We start from the raw sequence: 22471 nt of genomic DNA on the forward strand, positions 1-22471 counted from the left end.
TGTTTGTTTGTGGACGCAACAAGCTTCCTGTAAAACGCAGATGATCTAATTCGATTTCGAGTTAATGTTCAGAGCTCCTATTTGCTGGGAATATTAACATGTGAATACAAGCATATTGACATGGAAATGTTTGTTAATTAATGTATTATTTCCCCTGGGTAATTAGCATGCATACTTAATCTTATTAGCTGTGATGTGGACATTCTACAGCTTTTCCATCATTATTCTGCTTACTGGTGTCATTATATGAATCATGTACTGTATATGATAAGCATTAAATGTGTTGTAACACTGTTATGTTGTTCATTCTGTACACATGACATCTATTGCACTTCTGTCCATCCTGGGAGAGGGGTCCCTCCTCTGTTGCTCTCCCTAAAATTTCTTCCTTTTTTTTATCCATTTAAAGGTTTTTTGGGGGGAGTTTTTCCCGTTCTGATGCGAGGGTCCTGAGACAGAGGATGTTGTACAGATTGTAAAGCCCTCTGAGGCAAATTTGTGATTTTATTGTCTTTTAGCTGATTGTTTTGGGTTTATGTTCCTCAGCTTAATGGTTTTGGTTCCTCTCACATCAGCGTTGTTTCCAATAGCAGCAGTCATTGAAAAAGCTGTAATAAACCACCTGTACATTACCTGCCCAAAAGAATACTGGACTTACAGTTATCTGTTGGACACAAATACAACTTCAAATGAATGCTAAAATTGCTGTATAGCACCTATTGATTATTTTTGTGCTTTTGTTTTGACTTTAGGAATGACAACAACAGATCCTATCACGCATAATCTCACCAGCGATGGGAGAATGATTAACGAGACATCCACCACTCCTGCAATTTCTCACATGTCTGTAACTGCAAGCTCAAATTCAAGCAGCACCCACTCAACCAGCAGTTTTTCAACTTTACCACCATCCACCACAGAGCACTTAACAGCCTCAGTAGCTACTACAAATATAGATAATGCCACAGCAGAATCTACAACTACGAAACCATCCACCACCCATGCAGAGACGACCTTCTCCCAGCCGACACCTGAGTCCAGGACCACCACAGCAGCAGTCAACAGCACCGTTACTGAGAACAGTCATTTAACTACAGGCAGCCCAGATGTCTCTCCCTCAGCCCCAACCAGTGGAGCAACAGTGTCCACTGCAATCCAAGAGACAAGCCAACCCACCAACACTAGTGAGACCACAAATACAGCCACCACACCTAGTCCAGGTCACACAGTGTCTGCAACTACACCGACCACACACACCAGCAGCGATACAGCTAATACTGCGCCAACCACACACACCAGCAGTGATACAACCACAAGTACACTAATCACACACACCAGCAGCGACACAACTAATACTGTGCCGACCACACACACCAGCAATGATACAACTAATACTGAGCCAACCACACACACCAGCAATGACACAACCACAAGTACACTAATCACACACACCAGCAGCGACACAACTAATACTGAGCCAACCACACACACCAGCAATGACACAACCACAAGTACACTAATCACACACACCAGTAGCGATACGACTAATACTGCGCCAACCACACACACAAGCAACGACACGACCACAAGTACACCAACCATACACACCAGCAGCGACACAACCGATACTGCGCCAACCACACAAACCAGCAATGACACAACCACAAGTACACTAATCACACACACCAGCAGCGATATGACTAATACTGTGCCGACCACACACACAAGCAACGACACGACCACAAGTACACCAACCATACACACCAGCAGCGACACAACTAATACTGCGCCAACCACACACACCAGCAGCGACACAACTAATACTGCGCCAACCACACACACCAGCAGCGATACAACTAATACTGTGCCAACCACACACACCAGCAGCGATACAACTAATACTGTGCCAACCACACACACCAGCAATGACACAACCACAAGTACACCAACCACACACACCAGCAGCAATACAACTAATACTGTGCCAACCACACACACCAGCAATGACACAACCACAAGTACACCAACCACACACACCAGCAGCGACACAACCGATACTGCGCCAACCACACAAACCAGCAATGACACAACCACAAGTACACTAATCACACACACCAGCAGCGACACAACTAATACTGTGCCAACCACAGACACCAGCAATGACACAACCACAAGTACACTAATCACACACACCAGCAGCAATACAACTAATACTGCGCCAACCACACAAACCAGCAGCAACACAACTAATACTGTGCCAACCACACAAACCAGCAGCAACACAACTAATACTGTGCCAACCACACAAACCAGCAGCAACACAACTAATACTGTGCCAACCACACAAACCAGCAGCAACACAACTAATACTGTACCAACCACACAAACCAGCAGCAACACAACTAATACTGTGCCAACCACACAAACCAGCAGCAACACAACTAATACTGCGCCAACCACACAAACAAAAAGTACACTGACCACACAAACCAGCAACAACACCACAAGAACAAGTACAGTAACTCCAGAAAACTCTACAGCTGTACTAACTACAACTACTCTAACAAACTCTACTAACACCTCTCCTGAGACTCCTATGTCCACTACTACACCCTCATCCTCCACTGTCAGCACAAACACAACACTCACAGTCGGACCCCCACCCTCTTCACCTACCTCCATCTCCACCTCCAGCTCCCTCCCTACAAACACCTTCCCAGGCAGTAGCACCGCACCCCCTACTGGAAATACCACCACCCTTAGTTCCTCAACAACAACCTCAGGAGGTAGGACTAACAGCATGATGAGTGTTGATGTTTGTTCTTACAAAAAATAATGTACATAACATGCAGGTGAGTAGGAATTCAGCGAGGGCCGTGAGTTGAAGCTGCATCAGGCCACTTTACAAGTAGGATGCTAAATGCAGAGCTGTTTGAAATATTTTGAAGTAAGTACAAGTCACAATACGTCAAAAGCAAAAAGGTTTTTCAGGTCTCCGAATACAGATTTTCGAGTTACACAGTCTAACTTTTTTGTCTAAACAACTTCGTATGTTCTTGACAAATCTAGAGTTTACAGCCATGCACTGTGAGGCTGCACTGAGGCACATAACATGATGCTAACATGATGACGCTAAGAATCTTTAACGTTTACCATGTTCACCATCTTAGTTTAGCGTGCTAACATTCGCTAACTAGCTCTATAAGAAGTTCTCTTTTTAAATGTCCTTGGACTGATTTATACTTCTTTTTATGTTACAGTGACCGGCCACACCACTGTGACTCATTCAACTGAACCAGCTAGTGGCAATACAACAGCCTCATCTACCACCACTCCAACCTCCACCACCACCATCAGTACTGGTACCACCATCACTGACACCACCCAGCGACCAACAGACGTCACCACCAACAACTCCACCATCACTCCAACCTCCACCACCACCATCAGTACTGGTACCACCATCACTGGCACCACCCAGCGACCAACAGACGTCACCACCAACAACTCCACCACCACTCCAACCTCCATCACCACTCCTACCTCCACCACCACCATCACTACTGGTACCACCATCACTGGCACCACCCAGCGACCAACAGACGTCACCACCAACAACTCCACCATCACTCCAACCTCCACCACCACCATCACTACTGGTACCACCATCACTGGCACCACCCAGCGACCAACAGACGTCACCACCAACAACTCCACCACCACTCCAACCTCCACCACCACCATCAGTACTGGTACCACCATCACTCCAACCTCGACCACCACCATCAGTACTGGTACCACCATCACTAGCACCACCCAGCGACCAATAGACACCACCACAGCAGCCCCACCCATCTCTCCAGTCCAAGGTTTGTACTTTTCTCCAAAAGTTCATGTTGCATGCTGCATTATTTCATCAATCAACTCAATCAGCACAATTAAACAGATTTCCTTAAACCTTGCATACACAAGGACCCACACTGCTGGAGATAATTCCTTTTATTTCTTTTGTGCTGAAATGGTTTAAAGAGAAAAAAGAGAAGATTTGATGTATTGCAATTAACTGGCTATAATCAATATTTGTACAATAACAAAAATCAAATGATAATGTAAAAAAGGTGACAATGTGAAACTCATAATGATGAACCTATAGAGAATTATTATCTAAATCTGCAGCTCCCCTCCCCCGGCTTTACGGAGCTTTAAAGTGATTTGCATTGTTTGGCTCTCAACTTGACTGTTTTGGTTCACTCTCACTGCTTTCATGGCCCTGTTTACGGCCAAAGCAAGCAGCTGTTTTCAGCATGAAAGCTCTGATAAACTGTACACTACCCACTCAGCACTAAACGGCAGAGAGACACAGTTAGCAACTAGCTGGTGAACATAGTGGAGCATTTAGTGAATATTCCCTCCTGGATTTGGTAGAGACTAAAACAAAGCCGAAAGGAGTGTGAATCAGATTCACACCATTCCATTAGTCAGGTGGAGGTCCAAGTGCGTGATTATGTTGCTGGACGTGTAAATAAGCAGCTGTTTGCTCACAAATTTGCCATATCAACTGAAATGTGATGATATGTCAACATTTTGTTTTCAAATTGTTTTTGCTGCTCCCAAGTGGCAAAAAGAACAGTTATTGTAGGTTTGACAAATTCAGTTCACGTGATGAAAACAAAATTAGATGTCCAGTTGTTTAACACATCATTTTTCTTCCAACTCTTATCAGTGTGTCCTACTGTCCCGTGCCCACTTGAAAGTGTCTGTCTTAATAGCACCTGCCAGTGTCGCACTGGTACCTACCTGGCGGATGGCCGCTGTGCACCTGGTAAGAACATAAACAACATTTCAAGTCTGGTCAGATGAGAAATTATCATAACAGAAAACATGGGTGGTAGAGGGAAGGCTTTCGCCTAATTCTCTCCTGTCCTCTTCATTCAGCCCAAGTGTTCTCCGGCGAACTTCATCTCAACCGCTCATTTACAAATGAGATGAGCAACAGGTCCTCGGTAATATTCAAGGAGACGGCGGATCAGATCTCATCAGTGGTAGGTTGTGGGCTCACGAAGCATTTTTTAATTTCTATAGTAAATGCTCTCTCTCAGTCCTAAACCACATGCTTATACTGTTTCACAGCTCAGACATGCCCTCAAAAATCTGCCAGGGTATAAACAATCTGATGTTGTGCAACTTAAGTGAGTATTTTGTCTTGCTCCTAATGCAGAAAGATATTATGCCACAAATGATTTTTTAACCTTTTTTGGTGCTTCTCTTCAATTCCCCAGACCAGGAAGTGTGCAAGCCACTGTAAATAACATATTTGTAAAAACCACCGCCACTCAAAAGTCTGTGGATCAGGCCATTAATGAGGCTATAGCCAACCCAGCAAATGAATTGTTGGCTAATGCTATATTTACAGGTAAGTAAAGCTACACTGATTGATTTTGGATGAGAACCTGATATGCAGGTTCTTATTTCATGAAGAAGTTTTTTTTCTTATACACCTATTTTACATGTTCTCTGTTTTAGGTACCAACCTATGTGCGCAGGTGCCATTACCCTGTGAAGTCTCCACTACAATGTGCACAAATTCAAACGGCTTGGCTATTTGTTCCTGTAAAGCGGGCTACATCTCCATCCTGTACTCAAACACCAGCTGCAGAGGTAAACGCTACTATTTAATATTCTTTATTCATCTCTTTTATCAAGACTAGTATCAGGTTTGAATAAGCACACTGGAACATACTCTAGTATTGTCTTTTATGTTGAAGAAACGCGAAATCTTTCCAATGTTCTGCTATGCTGGCACGATAGATTATTAAAGCTTCATATACACTATAAGAACTGACGACCCACAGCGTCTGAGACAAGCCCAAGAGAAGTTTTCCCAGCTGATCTACAGTTAAGAGAACTGGTACAGAACCTTCTTATCCTCAGTGAAATACTTGTGTGTGAGAATGAGGGGGAGAAACAACAGGGAGCGAGACTCAGAGACAAGGTCAAAAGCTGGAGCCTTTTCTTTAATGCCAACCCTTGACCCATACTTCATTTATCTCTCTAATTTATTTCTTTTAAACAGGGGTTGTTTCCCAGGAAACATGTGGAAGAATCACAGCTTTTTCTCTCTCTGTGGAGGGTTGTGACCAAGGAGATCAGCTATAGGATGACGCAAATAAAGCAAATGCTGCATGCAGTTCCTTTCCCAGGAAATACATAATGTACCATTATAAGCTTGTTTTTTTAATGGTCATCATGCAGTCTCTATATTTAGAGGCTCCCATTGTGCTCGTACTTTCATTGCATGTGCAACCAGGCGTACTGTCCGTCTCCCTCTACTGTGACTTAATCTGAAACTGTAGCTTGTTATGTTTTTTATTTCAGTCTCTTTATGCAAAACATTGTGTGTGTGTTTGTGTGTGTCTTTAAATGATTGTGTTTTCATTGTAGCGTGTCCAAGTGGACAGAGGGCAGTGGGAAACATGTGCCAACCGTGAGTACACACACTTTTCATTTTGTTTTTTTAGGGTAGGCTTTGCATGTGCAGGCGTCTGTATATGTCTGTGTATGTGGTACATGTTGATGTGAAGTTGGCTCCTTCATTTGGATTCAATGTTAAACTCCATTAACATGCAGCAGGACAGCTCTTGAATACCAATATTGTGATTAACCGCACTATTTTGTCTTTCAGATGTGCATTTGGATATGCTGGCTTCAACTGCAATGATTGTGAGTAACAACACTGTTGCCAAAGGCAAAAGAAAAATGCAGTAGTAACAGGTACAGACCCATTAAAATCTAAATATGTGTTTACAGCGGCGCTGCTGGCAGTGGTGGTCATCTCCTGTGTGCTGGGAGGAGTTCTTCTCATCATTGTCCTGGCTTTGATCATATACTACTGCTGGTGAGGATATAAAAAACTGCTATGCTCACACTTTGACCCACATTTGCCCTGAAAATATTTAACAAATATATGGCTATGGTTATTCGCAGGTCAAAAGACGTGAAACCAGGGTTACATTTTACAGTAGATGAAAGGTGTTAAGTGTTGTTTCAGCGTCATTTTTTTTGCCTCTTTCATAATGTGTAGTTTCACTTTAAAATATAATCACTGAAATTCTGTTGAAGCAGCAGTTATATGTAACCCAGTTTAACCTAGATGTCTTTTCACAAAGCAAATCACCAAATTAAGGTCAAAGGATAAGGCTCATTCAATATGTTTGTTAATGTCCACAAATGTCATGAAAAGACCAACAATGTGTCAGAACATATTTCCGTCCTCCCGACTCACTACAAAAGGGTCATAAATATATTTATTTGAATTAAAAAATATGTATTTTTTGTAAATGGATGGTTTTTATTGCTTTTTTAGACTAAAGCAGGCATGAGTTGGCGAGTTGATGTGTTAGTGAGTATTTATGGCAGCAGGAAGCGTATGAGTTATGGACTGGAGTGATCATGTTCATGGTAATAAAGAAACCCAGTGCTAAAATGTACCTCATTTATTTGTTTTTAATAGTTTTTGGACAACATTCGAGCTCTAAGACGCAGAGGAATAAGTTAAATAAGGCTTTAGATACATAGAAAATATTTGTTTGAAGGATCAATTCATTGTTTGATTTGAAAGAAAAGCATGCACATTTTACATTCCCTGTCTGTACATCAGGAGGAGATGCACACAGAGCAAGCCAGACTGCAGCAGCAGTCCATACTCATCAGGTGACTTAAACCAGCCCTGGCCCACCGGCATCACCTCCATCCCCCGCGCCACCACTAACTGGGATGCAGCTTCTCCCATAGAGATGTCAGAAGGGGGCAGCACTCGTGTGCTGGTGGACAAAAAGCTTCAAACCAACGGATTGGTGAGTTATCACACAGTCCTCTGTCGTCTCCGTCGTCTGAATTACTTACCACCGATCCTTAGACTCACAGCCTGGCACAGTGTCGATCATCCGCTAAATCAGCCTTTAGTTTGTTCACTGTTGCCCCTCCGTCTTGCATCCTAATTATTAACTTAAACCCGCCCAGTACGCACGGATTTGATCATTTGCTTGTGAAAAATGCTCCTGAGCTTAACTTTTAGACATCTATATGCTATATAACTGTTATTTTAACATCATTACAATGACTACATTTCACTGAGGTTTGGACTGACTTTACACGGAAATATTTTTTTGGTGCCAAATTTAGCTTAGTTTTAACCCGAGACACCTGGACGTAATTTGACCAGCAAATCAACAAATCCATGCTCACTGGATCACAGAGATAGACTAGAAGCTTTGTTGGTATGTTTTCAATCCTATGCACACCAGTACATTTAATCCAATCATCCACAATGTGTATATATATATTTATAGTACTAGCACGTAGCTCCCTCCCATGCTCCCTGCTTTGCCTGACTCCCAGTGTGTTGATTTAGGGGTTTCAGCCGAAGCACAAAGGATGGAAAAAGGTAAGGCATGGCTTTGCTTTTAGTTTTACGATTTGCCTTGATGCCCCTTGATGATGATTTAGAAAAGCCACAGTGAGAATTAAGGTGGCAGGATTTCCAGGTGATGGGGAGCTTGATGAAGAATCTTAAATTGTTGTAGAAAGCCGCGGACTTTCATCTACATGTAAATGTAGAGAGTGACTGTTGAAAGAAGCTCAGCTAGGAGTAGGCATTTTCACTGGAAATGGGTGACCGCGGTTACTTGCTTTGCTTTTGTGAGTGTTTTTATATGAATGGTTGAAGTCTCTACATCTGACAAATATGAAGTCTCTGACAAATACTAATATGTTGACTGTTTCCACTGACATTTCAGATGGGATCATACGATCTCAACCCAGAGGGAATGAACACCTTCAAAGGTAAAACTCCATCTCGTTACTCCTATCTGGTTCAAGGCCACGAGAACCCCTACTTCTTACCAGGAGACGGCAAGAAAGACTGATCTGAATCCATGTAGAAATGAGGAAAATGGGTTCAGAAAGAAGCCACTGATTTAAAACTCTGGGTCTTCAGGCACATTTCCTGAGCAGGGTTATTTATACATTGTACTTGCTTGGATTAATGACAAATCACAAAGGACATTACACAACTTTGAAACAGCCACCAAAGAGATTCATTTGTGCAGCAGGAACATTTGATCATAACCAGTAGATGTCACTGTTGCTCCGTATAATTGTCACACTGTTTTACAAAGTATATTTTACTTTTTTTATGCTTTTAGTAAATCATTCTGTCGTATTTTAAATGAAGCTTCTTATATTGCTAATTGCACTTAAGTGTATTTAAAGTTTACCATCAGTTTTACTCTTAAATCAAAGGTAAATTGAATGTGGGCTTTCAGGGGCTACTAGATATTTTTCTTATGTTCATAATTATTTTTTTAGAAAAATAAATCTTGTATGACTAAAAGGGCTGGATCCCTGGTTCGGTGTATTTTTAAAGGGATTTACATAGCCGTCTAAAGCTGAGTATTTTGTATTTGTTGAAGCTGCACTTGCAAAATGTGCCTGTTTTAATCGTCTGTTTGACAAACAGGAAACGTGCAGAGCTGGTGATAAAGCCTGTCTCCTGGATGTGCCAATTATCACTTGTATACATTTCTTTTAAAAACTGCTATATATATTTATCCTTGTGTGTCTGAGACAGTGCACTATTTCATAAGTGTGTAAAGATTTTGTAAATAATTGAAGATCTTTTGGAACAGAATGTGTGTGTGTGTGTGTGTGCAATGGAAATAAATTAATTTAAAACAACAGTCTTGTTTCTCATGAATGTAGTCAGTATAACTGCCTTATATAAGTGCCCTAACGACTTCATCGCCCCATAATTCAAACCCTTGTGGATCCCTTGTTTCTTTCACAGACTCTTTGTGTCACTAATCATCATCTATGTAGAGAAGGAAGGTATACTCTGATTCAGACCCCGGGTTGCCTTATCAGCTCAAACACTGCTTGATTTTTTTAAACATGATTTTAAACTGTGACGGAAGTACACTTTTGTAAATTATCCATGAGGATGATTTAGTTTTTTGCATGACTTTTTTTTTTTGTCTGTGAATTATGTTAATTGTACAAGAAAATAAAAATACTTCTTCCTGTAGAGTCCATACTATATAAAGCATGACATATTTCTTCTTTCAAAAAAGAAGGACGGTTTAAGCCACTCTTCTGGTAAGTAAAAATAAAACATTTCATTGTGAAATGCTAAAAACATGTTGGTACAAGTTGCCACTGCACAATCCGTAGAGGCACCAACAGCCTTATTCAGGGTGACATATTTCCTTATTTGGTGTCATAACACTATTTTATGGTCATTTCTGTACCGCCATCAAATGTGCAAATATACATTCCCGCAAAGAGAAGACTTTTCTACATATTAGGTTTTAATGAAATCAGAAGAAAAGAAAACATTCAAAGGAAAACAATTAGTTGGTTTAATAATAATAACAGTAATCATTCACATACACAATAGTAGACCCTGGACAATGAAGAAGTAATCATTACGTCAACCAAACAACCTCTAATAGCTCTATGGAGCTGTTTTAATATGAGCGGGCACCCGTCTTGTTTATCTCGTGCACGCGCACGAGGACGCACACGCCACCCTCTGTCCTACCAATGTTGTCCCTCCTCTGACCAACAGGTGGCGGTAACACGCCAGGATATGCCAGTAAAGACAGAGAAGAAGACTTCAAACTAGTAAACGTGAATGCAAAGAATTCTCGATTTTTAAGACTTAATAAATCGGTTTTGCAAATGTTTGATGAAGGAAGAACTATTCCAACGTTTGTGTTGGACCTCAAGGATTATTATGGGATTTGGTGAGTAACACTGAGTGTAAACAACTTCTGTTAGCTTATTAATAATCGGACGCATCGTTTACTATTTTCACGTCTTTAGGATCGAGGGCACATGTCCATTTTTTTTTTGTCTCTCAGCATTATTTCTTCATTTGTTTACATATTCACCAAAACGTAATACAACTGTTTTCAAATTCAATATGTCTGAAAATCTGCATATGCAAAGTTCAACTTTTTTTTATTGCAAAAGCCATACATGCTTTGCATCATCACAATTAACCACAATGATATGTGGGCCTGAGCGTTGAGTGCGGTTCTTTATGCATATCATGGCAGCAGAAGCAGCTCAACGAATGACCACATGAATCACAGTGTTAATGAGATTATTCCTGGAGGTGGGGGTTGTGCATTTTACCCATAAATACTCTGTCTCCCTGCCTACTGTGCATCTCTCTGTCAGCCTGAGGGACGGGGTGTTTGAAGGCCTCAGAAGTTTTATGTTGCTGTTTGTGTAAGACTTGGCTGGCAGAGTGTTGGCATTACAGTATAAGAGCCTGCTCCTCACGGGCTCTGAAATGCTGGGATTTGGTTTTTCCAGGAGGCTAAATCTGGCTTTGCCAGGCCTTAATCTTGGGCACCGGGTCACCGAAACACACTGTGGCTGGCATACAGGGGGCAACAAATCAGATGCACATGTGGTGTGTTAATTTCATTTGCGTGTTTAGAGTGAACATGTGTGTGCGCGTGTGTTTACAGTAGGCAGCATCCTGATCTGTAGCTTAATATCAATGCCAGTTGCAGGGCTGGATTTTAACACTTGTGTGTGTGAGGAAAATAACTCAAAATCAACAGAAATCTGCTCAAGCTAAAAATGTCTGCGTGATCGATTTAACCACCCGGCATTACTTAAACTGGGGAAGTGTAGGTGTTGGGATGAGGGACATTGAGAATTATGACCATTCTCTGATCTATTCCTTTCTATTTCTAAATGTGTTCCTTTAAAACGAAAGTCACGGATGTATCTACGGTTCTATGAATCCTGGATGACTGCCAGAGGCAGTGCTTCATGTGTTGGTTGTATAATAATAAAGATTCATTTCTATAAATTAGCCCAAATGTAATTCACCTGATCATGAAATGGATTTTACTACATTATATTACCAAGAGTAATATATTTTGAACCCATAATGTAATAATAATAGGATAAGTTATGGGATTCTTCTCCTGGCTTGTTCATCTTCTGTTATAGTTGAGATTGCTGGATATCGATGCTTTTGTAAAAACTATTTGGACTACTAGACTGAAGCCCACTTATGTTCACACAAACATCGACGCATGTAGCAGCTGCATGTATCAGGTACCTGGATAAACTACTAGCGCTCTTTAAGATCTCTGGCTTTAAAAAAAATAGCTGACAGGTCTTAAAGTCCAAGAGAAATATATTGTGAAATCCTTTTTATCTTCTGCTTTCCTCTGACTTGTAGTGGACCTCAGTGGGATATAGCCAAGTATCATATCCTCCAAACTCCGTGTGTAACATAAACCTGGTGGTCAAAATGTAAAACAAAGCAGTATTTCCAAATTCCAATGTATAAACAGTGTGAAGAACAGAATTCCCCATTAACTTGAATTATACTGTACACTTGATTTCCTACTTTCTCTGTAATGGTCTCCTCTCTCTGTCCGCCGAGGCCGTTCTCGGCTGTGGAGGAATGCATCGTATTTTGTTCCCATTACCAACCTGCCAACTCGCGGCTCTGTCTGCTGCATGCACATCCCATCAGCCCACAGGCTCAGCTGACTGATCGATAGACCACTTAGCGGCCGTGAGCTACACATCCCAGTCATTTGACCCGCTGGGGCGGTGGGAATGGGCACGCAATCCAATAAGCATCGAGCCAATGAGATAAGCGAGCTAGACTGCCAACTTGAGGAACTTCCCCCTCCCTGAGAGGCTGTTCTCAGGGAGGGAGGACACAGTACTCTGCGGATCAGGCCTGTTTCAACTATCTTCCCACACTTATAGTGAGACAGAGATGTGGCTCCTCATTGATTCTGCCTCCCTCTTAATGAAGAAACGGTCCACTAAAGACATCTGAAATAGTTCCACAGTCCAGTTCTTCTTAACAAGTGAAGGGACAGCTATAGGGACATATACTTCAATCTGTAGATCACAATTCTAACACATCGTATGCTGCTGTAATTTGAAAATGAATGACTTAAAACACACAGATGTTATTTAGCCAGCATACACCTAAAAAAACGTACAATTGAGTTTGTAATTTAAGACAAAATCCTTTTAAAATCTTTGCAAGTAAACCAGAGATTAGTCAATTTATGAATTATTCAATCAATCATTTTGATAATCGTTTGTCACTGTTCAAGCTAAAATTTCAAACATTTGCTTGAACCATCTTCGTAAATTTGTGTATTTTCTGCTTTTCTTTGTTTTGGGCTCTGGGGGAAAAAAAGTGATTGACATTTCCCACCAATTTTATAGACAAAACAATTAAAAGAAAAACATTTAACCAAGCGTAAATAAAATATAATAATCTGGTTACTTCTGCCAGCACAATAACTTAAGCTACCCTTCAATGGTATAGTTCAAAAAGGATGAGCTACAACTTCTTTCATTCATAATTAATCTGTCTAAAAAACAAAGTTCAACAACTGCTCATAACATTGGATTTAATTATCAGAGTTTATTTCCGAGTTAATAAAAGTGACAAAACTCCGGTCTGAGGATATTACAGTTACAACGGACAGACTGCAGCACACGAAGCAGTCTGAGACAGACATTAGGGAGCTCTTAACTGCAGTAGATGGAGACAATAGCTTACAAACACTGTAGTTTACTGTTCAGATTGGCAACAAAACAATCTTAATAAATCCTGAGCCAAAAGGCCCACAAAGGAAGCTGAAGCCACCTGCTGCTGTGAATGACAGCATTCGTTCTCTCTGCCTTTCTCCTCCTCTGCTTTCTCTCACTTCCTTTCCTCCGTCTCTATTAAGTCACACAGAAGGCTGTGATTCACTTTCACTAATGTTGCTCTGCAGCAGCCAGTTCAGTACAGCAAATTATGAAACATTTACCAGCAACCGTATAGATCTCAACTGACAGCTGCCCCAAAAACACTCCACTGTCCTAATAGACCTTTATACAATTATAACCAGAGATGTATTAAAGTGTAAAGCCATTTAAACTCAGTTTACCAGTCCTTTGTATTCTCACATTCATTTTTAAACCGTTTCAATGAATTTGGCCTTTTTATAAATTGTTATTTTTGTTGTTGTACTTGAACGTGTAAAATCGGTACTTAACTGGTTGTTGCTCATCTTTTAAAGTTTGTGGGGCTTTTTTAGTAATTTAGCGTCTTTGTGGTCGTTTTATGTCTCTCTGGTCCCGGGTCATTTTGAATCTCTTGTTTGCCGTTTTGCGTCACTTTGTAGTCGTTTTGTGTCTCTTTGAAGTGATTTTGCACTATACTGTTTGGTCATTTTGTGCCCCTTTTGTGGTGAAATATGAAGTCACGTCATAGTGAGGTTCTAATGCTAACAGGCCAACACCTTTTAGCTTCTGGTAGCGGAGGCCCCGCCCCTGGCCCCGCCCCTGCTCTTTGGACTAATATGGACTCAACGTTGTTTTTTGATACTCTACTTCGCTTTGTAATCTGATTGGCTACAAACCTGATTTGTTATCCTCCCATCTACGCCACATGATCTCAGACGGTGGAGAGGAGAGAGCAGTCGGAGGCCTTGGAGGAGTTATCTGCCAGCAGATAATGCTGTGAAGGCCAGACAGACAATCAGATTGATGACTCTTGGAGGCTGAAGGAATAGTGAGAAAGTCTTGGCGCCAGGCAGACATTAGTCTGAGAGGACATTAAGCCTCTCACTTCCAGAAAAACGGCAACAATCTGATGAAAGGCGACGATAAATATGATTTTAGTTCATGTCATACAAAGAGGTGATGCGTTCAGTTAACGAAATAGCAGAAACGCGTCTAATTTAAATGATGGAACTCAAGTAAACTCGGCTGATCTACGAGTTTTCTTTGCTTGACGTAAAAGTTAAATTTTATTCATCAAGCAACTCATACTGCACTTTATCCGATACCTCCCTTAATGCAATTTAATTAACAGTCTTAAGCTGACATTTCTTGCTAGACACATCTTGTGCGTATCATGAGGGAGTATATTGAGACTTTGACTTCCTTGCTTGTGGAGGATTGTTCTTGTGAGATGTGCGGCTGCTGAGGCACTAATTAACTCAGCTTATCTAATGAATGCGATATATTGCAATCCCATGATGTTCTCTGAATGGGGCTTAAAGCTGTATCACAGTATGGAGTTTATTCTGTACAAAAGCACTTGCAGGATGATTGCAGTTCCCAAGTATTTTAAGTGCAGTATGTTCTTTTATCTGAGCTCAGCTCTGTTCTGTATTAATAAAGCATATGTCCAGATATTTCTTTTTTTTTAGCACAAAATAATTTCATTCCAATCATTTCTGTTGTGTCGTTCTGCTTACAGGACGAATGAGAGAAGAGATGCCAGCGGGGCGGACGTGAAGGAAAAGGTAATGAGGCAGACTTACTACAGGCCATATCTGTCTTCTGTAAGTGAATACTTAGCTTCATTATTCTGTGAAGCCAACACTTCTCTAGAATAATGGCTCCCAGAATCTCCAGCATGTGTCCCGTTATCTGATGTCAGCGCCGTCCCAACTGGAGCTCACTGAGCACACACAGGCCAGGTTTATGACCTATTTGTGGGGTCAGCAGACAGCTTGGACCTGCTACTCCACCCCTTGACGTGGCCATCAAGCAGGACTTTCCTGCTTCCCAGAGGAGGAGGTTAGCAGATGCCTCCGAATCAATTTGGCCAAAGACCCATAACGACTTCTGCTGTAATTAGTTGGGCTGTTAGGAGTGTGGATACTCCCTCTGTCCAGCTCACATACAGAGAGCCAACTGTCACAGCACGGCCACGGCTGTAGCAGGTCAGGACTAAAAAAACTAAAATAGTTGATTTAACACGGACACTATACAATATAATAATATGTAATAATCAGCATTTCAATAAAAGTAAGCATTACATCTTCAACTGAATCTGAGACGCATACAAAAATATTCAATTCATGATGAGTAAAATAATAACTAAGAGAATCTATACTTGTCACAAAGTCCACCACTCTGGACGACCAGTCGAAACCTGGCTTCCAATGATTAAAACACAGATTGTGAGATCACCAGAAAAAGAAAATCAAATACTGGTTCTTCAAAAAAATCTAGAACAAGTAATAATAATAATAAGCATCATAACACACAATGTTCATGTTATTTATAGGGATTTGTTCAGTTAGCGAAGGTTAATAATTTGCATTTATAGCTCCTGCTCAAAATGATGTAACCCTCTACCGAAAAGAAATACCCAAAAAAAATATTCTGGAATTTCCCACAAAGCCATCGCCTGACCAGTTTGGGACTCTTGCCATTATCTTACCTTGATTTGAATCTGGCATGTGCATTAGTATGAGGAACAACACGTCAAATGGAATGAAATCTCATGCGCCTGCATGTTTATGTATGCAGTTCACTACTTTGTATCCTAAGGGGGGCACCCGGGCTAAAAGAATGGCTGGAAACACCCACAATTACCATGTGAATGAAGGGGTCGAGGTGTGTGTGTGTGTGTGTGTGTGTGTGTGTGTGTGTGTGTGTGTGTGTGTGTGTGTGTGTGTGTGTGTGTGTGTGTGTGTGTGTGTGTGTGTGTGTGTGTGTGTGTGTGTGTGTGTGTGTGTGTGTGTGTGTGTGTGTGTGTGTTAACCCATCATTAAGATGCTGTGTGGCGGCTGCATGAGCTACATGCAGGCAGACAAAGAGCAAGCAGCCGCTCCGTAGATGGAGGTGGGCTGCTACAACCGTATAGCTTCAATCCTCCCAGGCTCAGGGAGGAGGGGGAAGGGAGCTCTCTACCAGAGACAACCCATCGGATCCAATTAGCCACTACAACATCATGTTGACGTGGAATCAAGCCAAAGAGAGAGGCTGCGGCTTTCACTTCTAACAGTGGTGATGACCATACACTTCATCTTTTAAACCCAATGGGTGCCTCTGTTACATTTGAGCAATCTGTTTTCTTACAAGGTAAATCCTGGAGATCCTTGAAAAATCCGGAGGGCCATTCCTGATTTTAATCATCTCAGTTGAAAAATAAGATTTTTAAACAGTTTTTCAAAGCTGGTATTCCAAAATCCAAACAAAGAAAATAACCAGAATTTTTTTGAACAGTTTGATTTGCATAAATAAATAAATACGTTTGCTCAGATACATTATCTTTTCATGTTAAAAGCTTTTTTCTGGCCACTTGAGGGCAGCAGAACAAGCTTTAACCACAACACTGATCTATTATCACATTTTAAAGCTGATTTTGCGAAGGTGTTCGCCAATATTTGCCTGTTTACTCATCACACAGACCCTGACCAACGTGAGGTTTCATGTTGAGGCCACCTGACTACTGTAAGTCCAATATTCTTGCTCTTTGTGGCTCTGTTTTGGTCTGTTGATTCAACTCTATGATCATTTTGGAGGATGTAATCTGTTATATATTAACATTAGAAGAACAATAGGTCCTCCGATCTGACTTCGTTGGTGCTCCGGCCCTAATGAACATTAGAATAGGGGTCACTAATAGACGTTCCTCGAAATAATTCTCAATTATCTATCGGTTTTAGGTCCAGGTCCGGATACAATGGCGCCTGGGTCCGGACCTGGACCTAAAACCGATAGATAATTGAGAATTATTTCATTTTGACGGAGCGCTTCTTTTTTAACTGGTGCAGCTTTTCCAGCCTTTTATTCAGTTATTTCACATGACGTTCTCATAAAAGAGAAATTCAGACAGAGAGACCAGAGCCTTTAACCAGGAATGGACAGACTCTTACACGTTCATTCTTCCTACGTCGGTTCACAACCAGTATGTCTCATATGTTCAGAGTCCGTGGCGATTATTAAAAGCCGCAATGTGAAGCTCCACTAGGAGACAGAGCACAAATCTATTTAACAAACGTACCGACGCACATCAATTCACTGCCCAACAATGACATTAACAGAGAGTATAACCACAGTTATAACATTGCACACACATTTCTCCTTTTATAAGAGGACATGAATATAATATGGCTTTTTTGGCTGACATCACTTCACACCTGAATGAACTGAATTTAAAAGTTTTATTTTTCCAAAACTTTATTTTAAGATGAAAAAGAACGCTTTCTTAAATGCAATTTATTCTTAAATGCATCCCTTATTTTTCTTGAAACGAGAGAAAACTATTTATTTATTAATACAATTTTACATTATTATTAGACTCTGAGGAGGAGGATGTAAAAGTACACAACCTAGTGGCAACATCCTGGTTATAAAAGGCTTCATAATTCAATTCATAGTTCATTGGTTAGGACTCTAAGAATGTTTGCAAATATTTTTAATACATGTCTAATAATTTCTAATACATTTCACTTGTGTTGTTATTTAACAGTGTAAAAAAGAGTCCATTGCTGAAAAACCATTGAGAATCTCTGCTCTAGGTTTTTAATACATGAGATGCACAATCTGGTGCTACAGCATCTGATAGGCAGCAGGATACACGATCTCAGCTCTTCTAGAGCATCCTAAATCCACTGATGTGGCCAGAGAGAGCATCAGCGATGTACATGGAGGAGGGTGGTGAGGGGAGGGGCTGAGTGAGGGAGAAAGAGAGGGAAAGAGGCGGACACTCAGCGGCAGCAGGTTTGTGAGAGCAGCAGAACGGAGGAGGAGGAGGAAGAAGGAAGGAGGAGGAGGAGGAGGAATCAGAGCGAGAGAAACAGTGTGGCTGCAGTCAGGAGGGACACAAACACAGAGAGAGAGAGAGAGGAGGAGATACAGAGAGAAGAGAAGGTAAGTTAGCCACATTTGTCTGTTTAATGTCTTTGTTTCCAGTGTGAACACGAGGTGTCTGATTCGCTGCTATTCAGTGTGTCTTTTCCATTTCATCCTCCGTCTGCCAGCTAACGGCATGCTGTATGTAGGGAGATCAGAGTGCTGTAGCACTGCGGAGAGATGGAGGAGAGAGAGGGAGGGAGGGAGAGAGAGAGGGAGGGAGGGAGAGAGAGAGAGAGAGGGATGGAGGGAGGCAGGGAGGGCCGGCCGGCATTATGCTCTACAGACAGGAGGAAGTAGGAATAGAAAGAAAGACAGAGAGGAGGTGAAACAGAAGCAAATAAACATCTGCCTGGGCTTTGCTGTGAGGGGGTGGGTGTCTGGGGATTGGGGGGGGGGGGGGGGGGGGGGGGGTAGCATTTGAGTGACAGCGCAGGAGCGCGTCAGCTGTCAACATCTGTAGTTTTACCTCCATGTTGGAGATGATATAAGTTTTTGTTGGACCACACCCTTTGAGATTATATGATGGTATTGTTGTTGCATTTGGTGACGGTGTGAGTCTGGGATGTGTGTGTGTGTGTGTGTGTGTGTGTGTGTGTGTGTGTGTGTGTGTGTGTGTGTGTGTGTGTGTGTGTGTGTGTGTGTGTGTGTGTGTGTGTGTGTGTGTGTGTGTGTGTGTGTGTGAGAAAAGGCATGTTGGATGCTGGCCAAACATGCTTCGTGTTTCCTCCCATTATGTCAGGGCAGTGGATTAGCTGCGTGTGAGCGGTGTTCACTCTCGACCTGGCGAGGAGTGCAGCCAAGGTGCTCGATCTTGTACTGACCGAGATGTTGTCACTCTGAACTGTGTGTGTGTGTGTGTGTGTGTGTGTGTGTGTGTGTGTGTGTGTGTGTGTGGACATGTATGTAGATATACTGTCCACCAGTGTGTGTGTGTGTGTGTTAATGTGCCTGTGTTGTGTCAGTACATGCACGTGAGAAATGCTATCGTACAAGAGGTTGCAGTGCTTGAATATTCCTTCTGCTCCTGGCATCAGTCCTCGGTTAAAATCTTCGCCGTTTTGGTGACTGGTACAGAAATAATGTCCTCCACCATATTGTAAAAACATGTCGCTCAGACAGGAGCAGTGTAGACCCTCGTCATCTGGCAAAGTGAGATAGTCTCTGAAAGGCAGCCTGCTTGGAACAGCTTGACCGAGCATTTGTTGTTTTAGCGTCTCGATGCCAAGGCATCTTCACAGCATTGAGGATGATGAATTTTCATAAAGAGCTATGACGATTGAGAGGGTGTTTCTCATGATCCCTGTAACCTCACGGGCGGCACGATAATCACGGCAGATGGCACATTTTGTGTTGAAACATCTTTTAGATATACATAGAGGGCTGAGGCATATTCCAGCAGCACATCAACAATGGAGACTGTCCTCCCAAGAAGAATGACCGCATCAGTCGGGTCACTGAAACATCAAGCAGCTGTAGTGGTTATGATGGGAGGAAAGTCAGGTGATGGTGAAATAGAGCCAAAACTAAATGTTTGACTTTAACAGGAGTCTGCTGTTTGTTTCCTGTTTCAAACCAACAGACAACGTTTGTTTTCATGATCGTCCCCTTATCGATCATTTAAACCCAGCCGTTGGAAGAGGTAGGCCCGGTGACCACCAACTCCTCTAACAGCTGTAGATGTATTACTGTGGGTAGATATTTAAAAACATTGAATTGTTTTACTATTCTAACTCATTGTATCCCAAAATTACTTACAAAAAGCTCCCAAAGCACTTAGAAAATATGCGACTCAACTGTTTATTACTTACTGTGTACTTCTACTTCAGAGGAAAACATTTACACAGCAGATTCATATTCTATCCACAAATATATAATTATTAATAATTTAACTCTCTAGCATTGTTGAACGCTCCCCCTTGAACAGACGTGTAGTACATTTAGATACTTTGTGCCTCTCTTCCACTCCGGACTTCAAGTAAACATGTGAATGCAGGACGTTTGTTGTGCGGTATTGCGTTGTCGGCCTATACTTCTACTTCAGAGGAAAACATTTACATTTACCTGACGTGCTTGTAAGTAACAGTCGAGATTCTCAATATGTGTTCAAATGTACTCCCATCCTTTTCGGAGGTTTGAGAGCCTGCATTCAACGAGCCGCCGACAGCTGCACAGAGTGCTGATGCTGTGTTTTTCAAAGTTCACGTTGAATGTGTTGCGTGTCCAAATTGCACCAAACTCAACTAAGCACCTCCAGAAATACACCCGCTAAGCGTAACGTAGCTCAGATGAGCAGTTCTGTATAAATGGGAAGAACATATTTTTTTGCTTTATAGTTAAATATATTAGTAGATGTGAACCGCAGCCTGCTTTACACTTATCCATCCAAACCTCCTCCCTTAGAGGTGATGTCGTACGTCCTCGACTTGTCACGTTTTTACATGAAATTAAAAATGACATGGCAGCAGGAGCAGAACCGACTAGGACTGAAAAACATTTACTCCCAAATGTTTGATCTGATGTATCCACACACATTATACCCCACCTGGATGCACTGGATGTTATTTAACACCCACATAACATTTCTTTCTGCAGAAGTAGCGCATAACATGGTACCTGTGTTTGAATGAATGAATCAAAATGTTTTGATAATCACTTTCTCATTTAAGTTCTTTGTCAAGTAAAGATGTCAAACAATCTCCGGTTTCAGATTTGCTATTTTCTCTGTTTTTCTATCATATCTTTTTTTGATTGAATATCTTTAAAGTTGGACATTTTCCATGATTTTCTGACATTATTTAGCATATTAGATTCATAATTTTTAATTGCACAAATGAATGATAGGAATCATCAGTTGCCATCCTAGAGCCAACACAATTCTTTGAGGAAAGAGGAAAACCCACACACTTGCTCAGTGTCAGTACATAGCAGTGGCTGCTCTGTAGTATCTTCAGACGCTCTGACGGTTCAGGTCTGACTGGATGAGGCATCAAAGAGACTTTAAGAGACTTGATGAAACTCTTGGCAGCGTGTTTTATCGCTGTGAGGGCCGACTTGTGCCCTGCTGAACCTGCTGACGTCGAACCACCTCCAGGGCTTTCCACTGAAAAGCAGGAGGAAAAAAAACGCTTGTGTGACAAATAAAAAGATGAAACGGGGACACAAAAACTGTGAATAGGAATGGGGGGGGGGGGGGGGGAGGATTAAGTAGGTGTCTGTTGGTTGTGTGTTCATGTTCGTTGAATGCTGTGATTCCAAACTACTTATCTGTATGAATGAGAAAATCACATGTGGATGACCAACACAAAGAATAACATTCAAATATCTTATTTAACACAGGATAGTGTCGATAGTACAGTGGTACCAACTGCTGATCCGTCTGCATTTGAGCTAAATGTGTCTAGATGAAGGTTATATGACGACGGCTGTTATCTGATCAGCTGACTTCTTCTGACCTCACCGGGGCTCCATCATGTTTGTGTGATCTGCAGCTAAGCTCTTAACTAGATTTGAACTGAAAATGTCATTTTTTTTTTTCCGCTGGGATGCAATGCAAAAAGCATGTTCGAGTCTATTTCTGGATCAGTGACGTTTTGGTGTTTTGATGTTTGTAGTGGGGTTTTTGCAGTGATGTGAGATGGTGCTTTCTGAAGGCCTGTGTGAGCCAGGAGCATCTGTTCATAGTTTTAAAGGGGCAGAGCCGTCGGTAGTCGAGCATACAGAGACCAAACTGTACTCTGCTGAGCTCATGCTGGTGTTGATTCTC

At 41.7% G+C, this 22471-nt stretch overlaps 1 protein-coding gene across 2 annotated transcripts; it reads left to right on the forward strand.

Annotated features, from left to right (window-relative positions):
* Nucleotides 1-2054: 2054 nt before the first annotated feature.
* On the forward strand, nucleotides 2055-9737 carry LOC306709923 (protein HEG homolog 1). Of its 2 annotated transcripts, XM_079178242.1 has the most exons (13): nucleotides 2055-2786; nucleotides 3261-3869; nucleotides 4724-4822; nucleotides 4936-5042; nucleotides 5131-5189; nucleotides 5280-5413; nucleotides 5524-5658; nucleotides 6442-6484; nucleotides 6683-6720; nucleotides 6808-6895; nucleotides 7658-7853; nucleotides 8411-8443; nucleotides 8796-9737. In XM_079178242.1, the coding sequence occupies exons 1-13, from the start codon at nucleotides 2597-2599 to the stop codon at nucleotides 8922-8924; spliced, it is 1860 nt and encodes a 619-aa protein (XP_079034368.1). In that variant the 5' UTR covers nucleotides 2055-2596; the 3' UTR covers nucleotides 8925-9737. The 2 variants fall into 2 exon arrangements, with proteins under 2 accessions (XP_079034368.1, XP_079034369.1); XM_079178243.1 differs by lacking the exon at nucleotides 8411-8443.
* Nucleotides 9738-22471: the final 12734 nt, after the last annotated feature.

This window comes from Pholis gunnellus, assembly GCF_910591455.1.
Source record: "Pholis gunnellus genome assembly, chromosome: 17".
NCBI classification, from domain to species: Eukaryota; Metazoa; Chordata; class Actinopteri; order Perciformes; family Pholidae; genus Pholis; species Pholis gunnellus.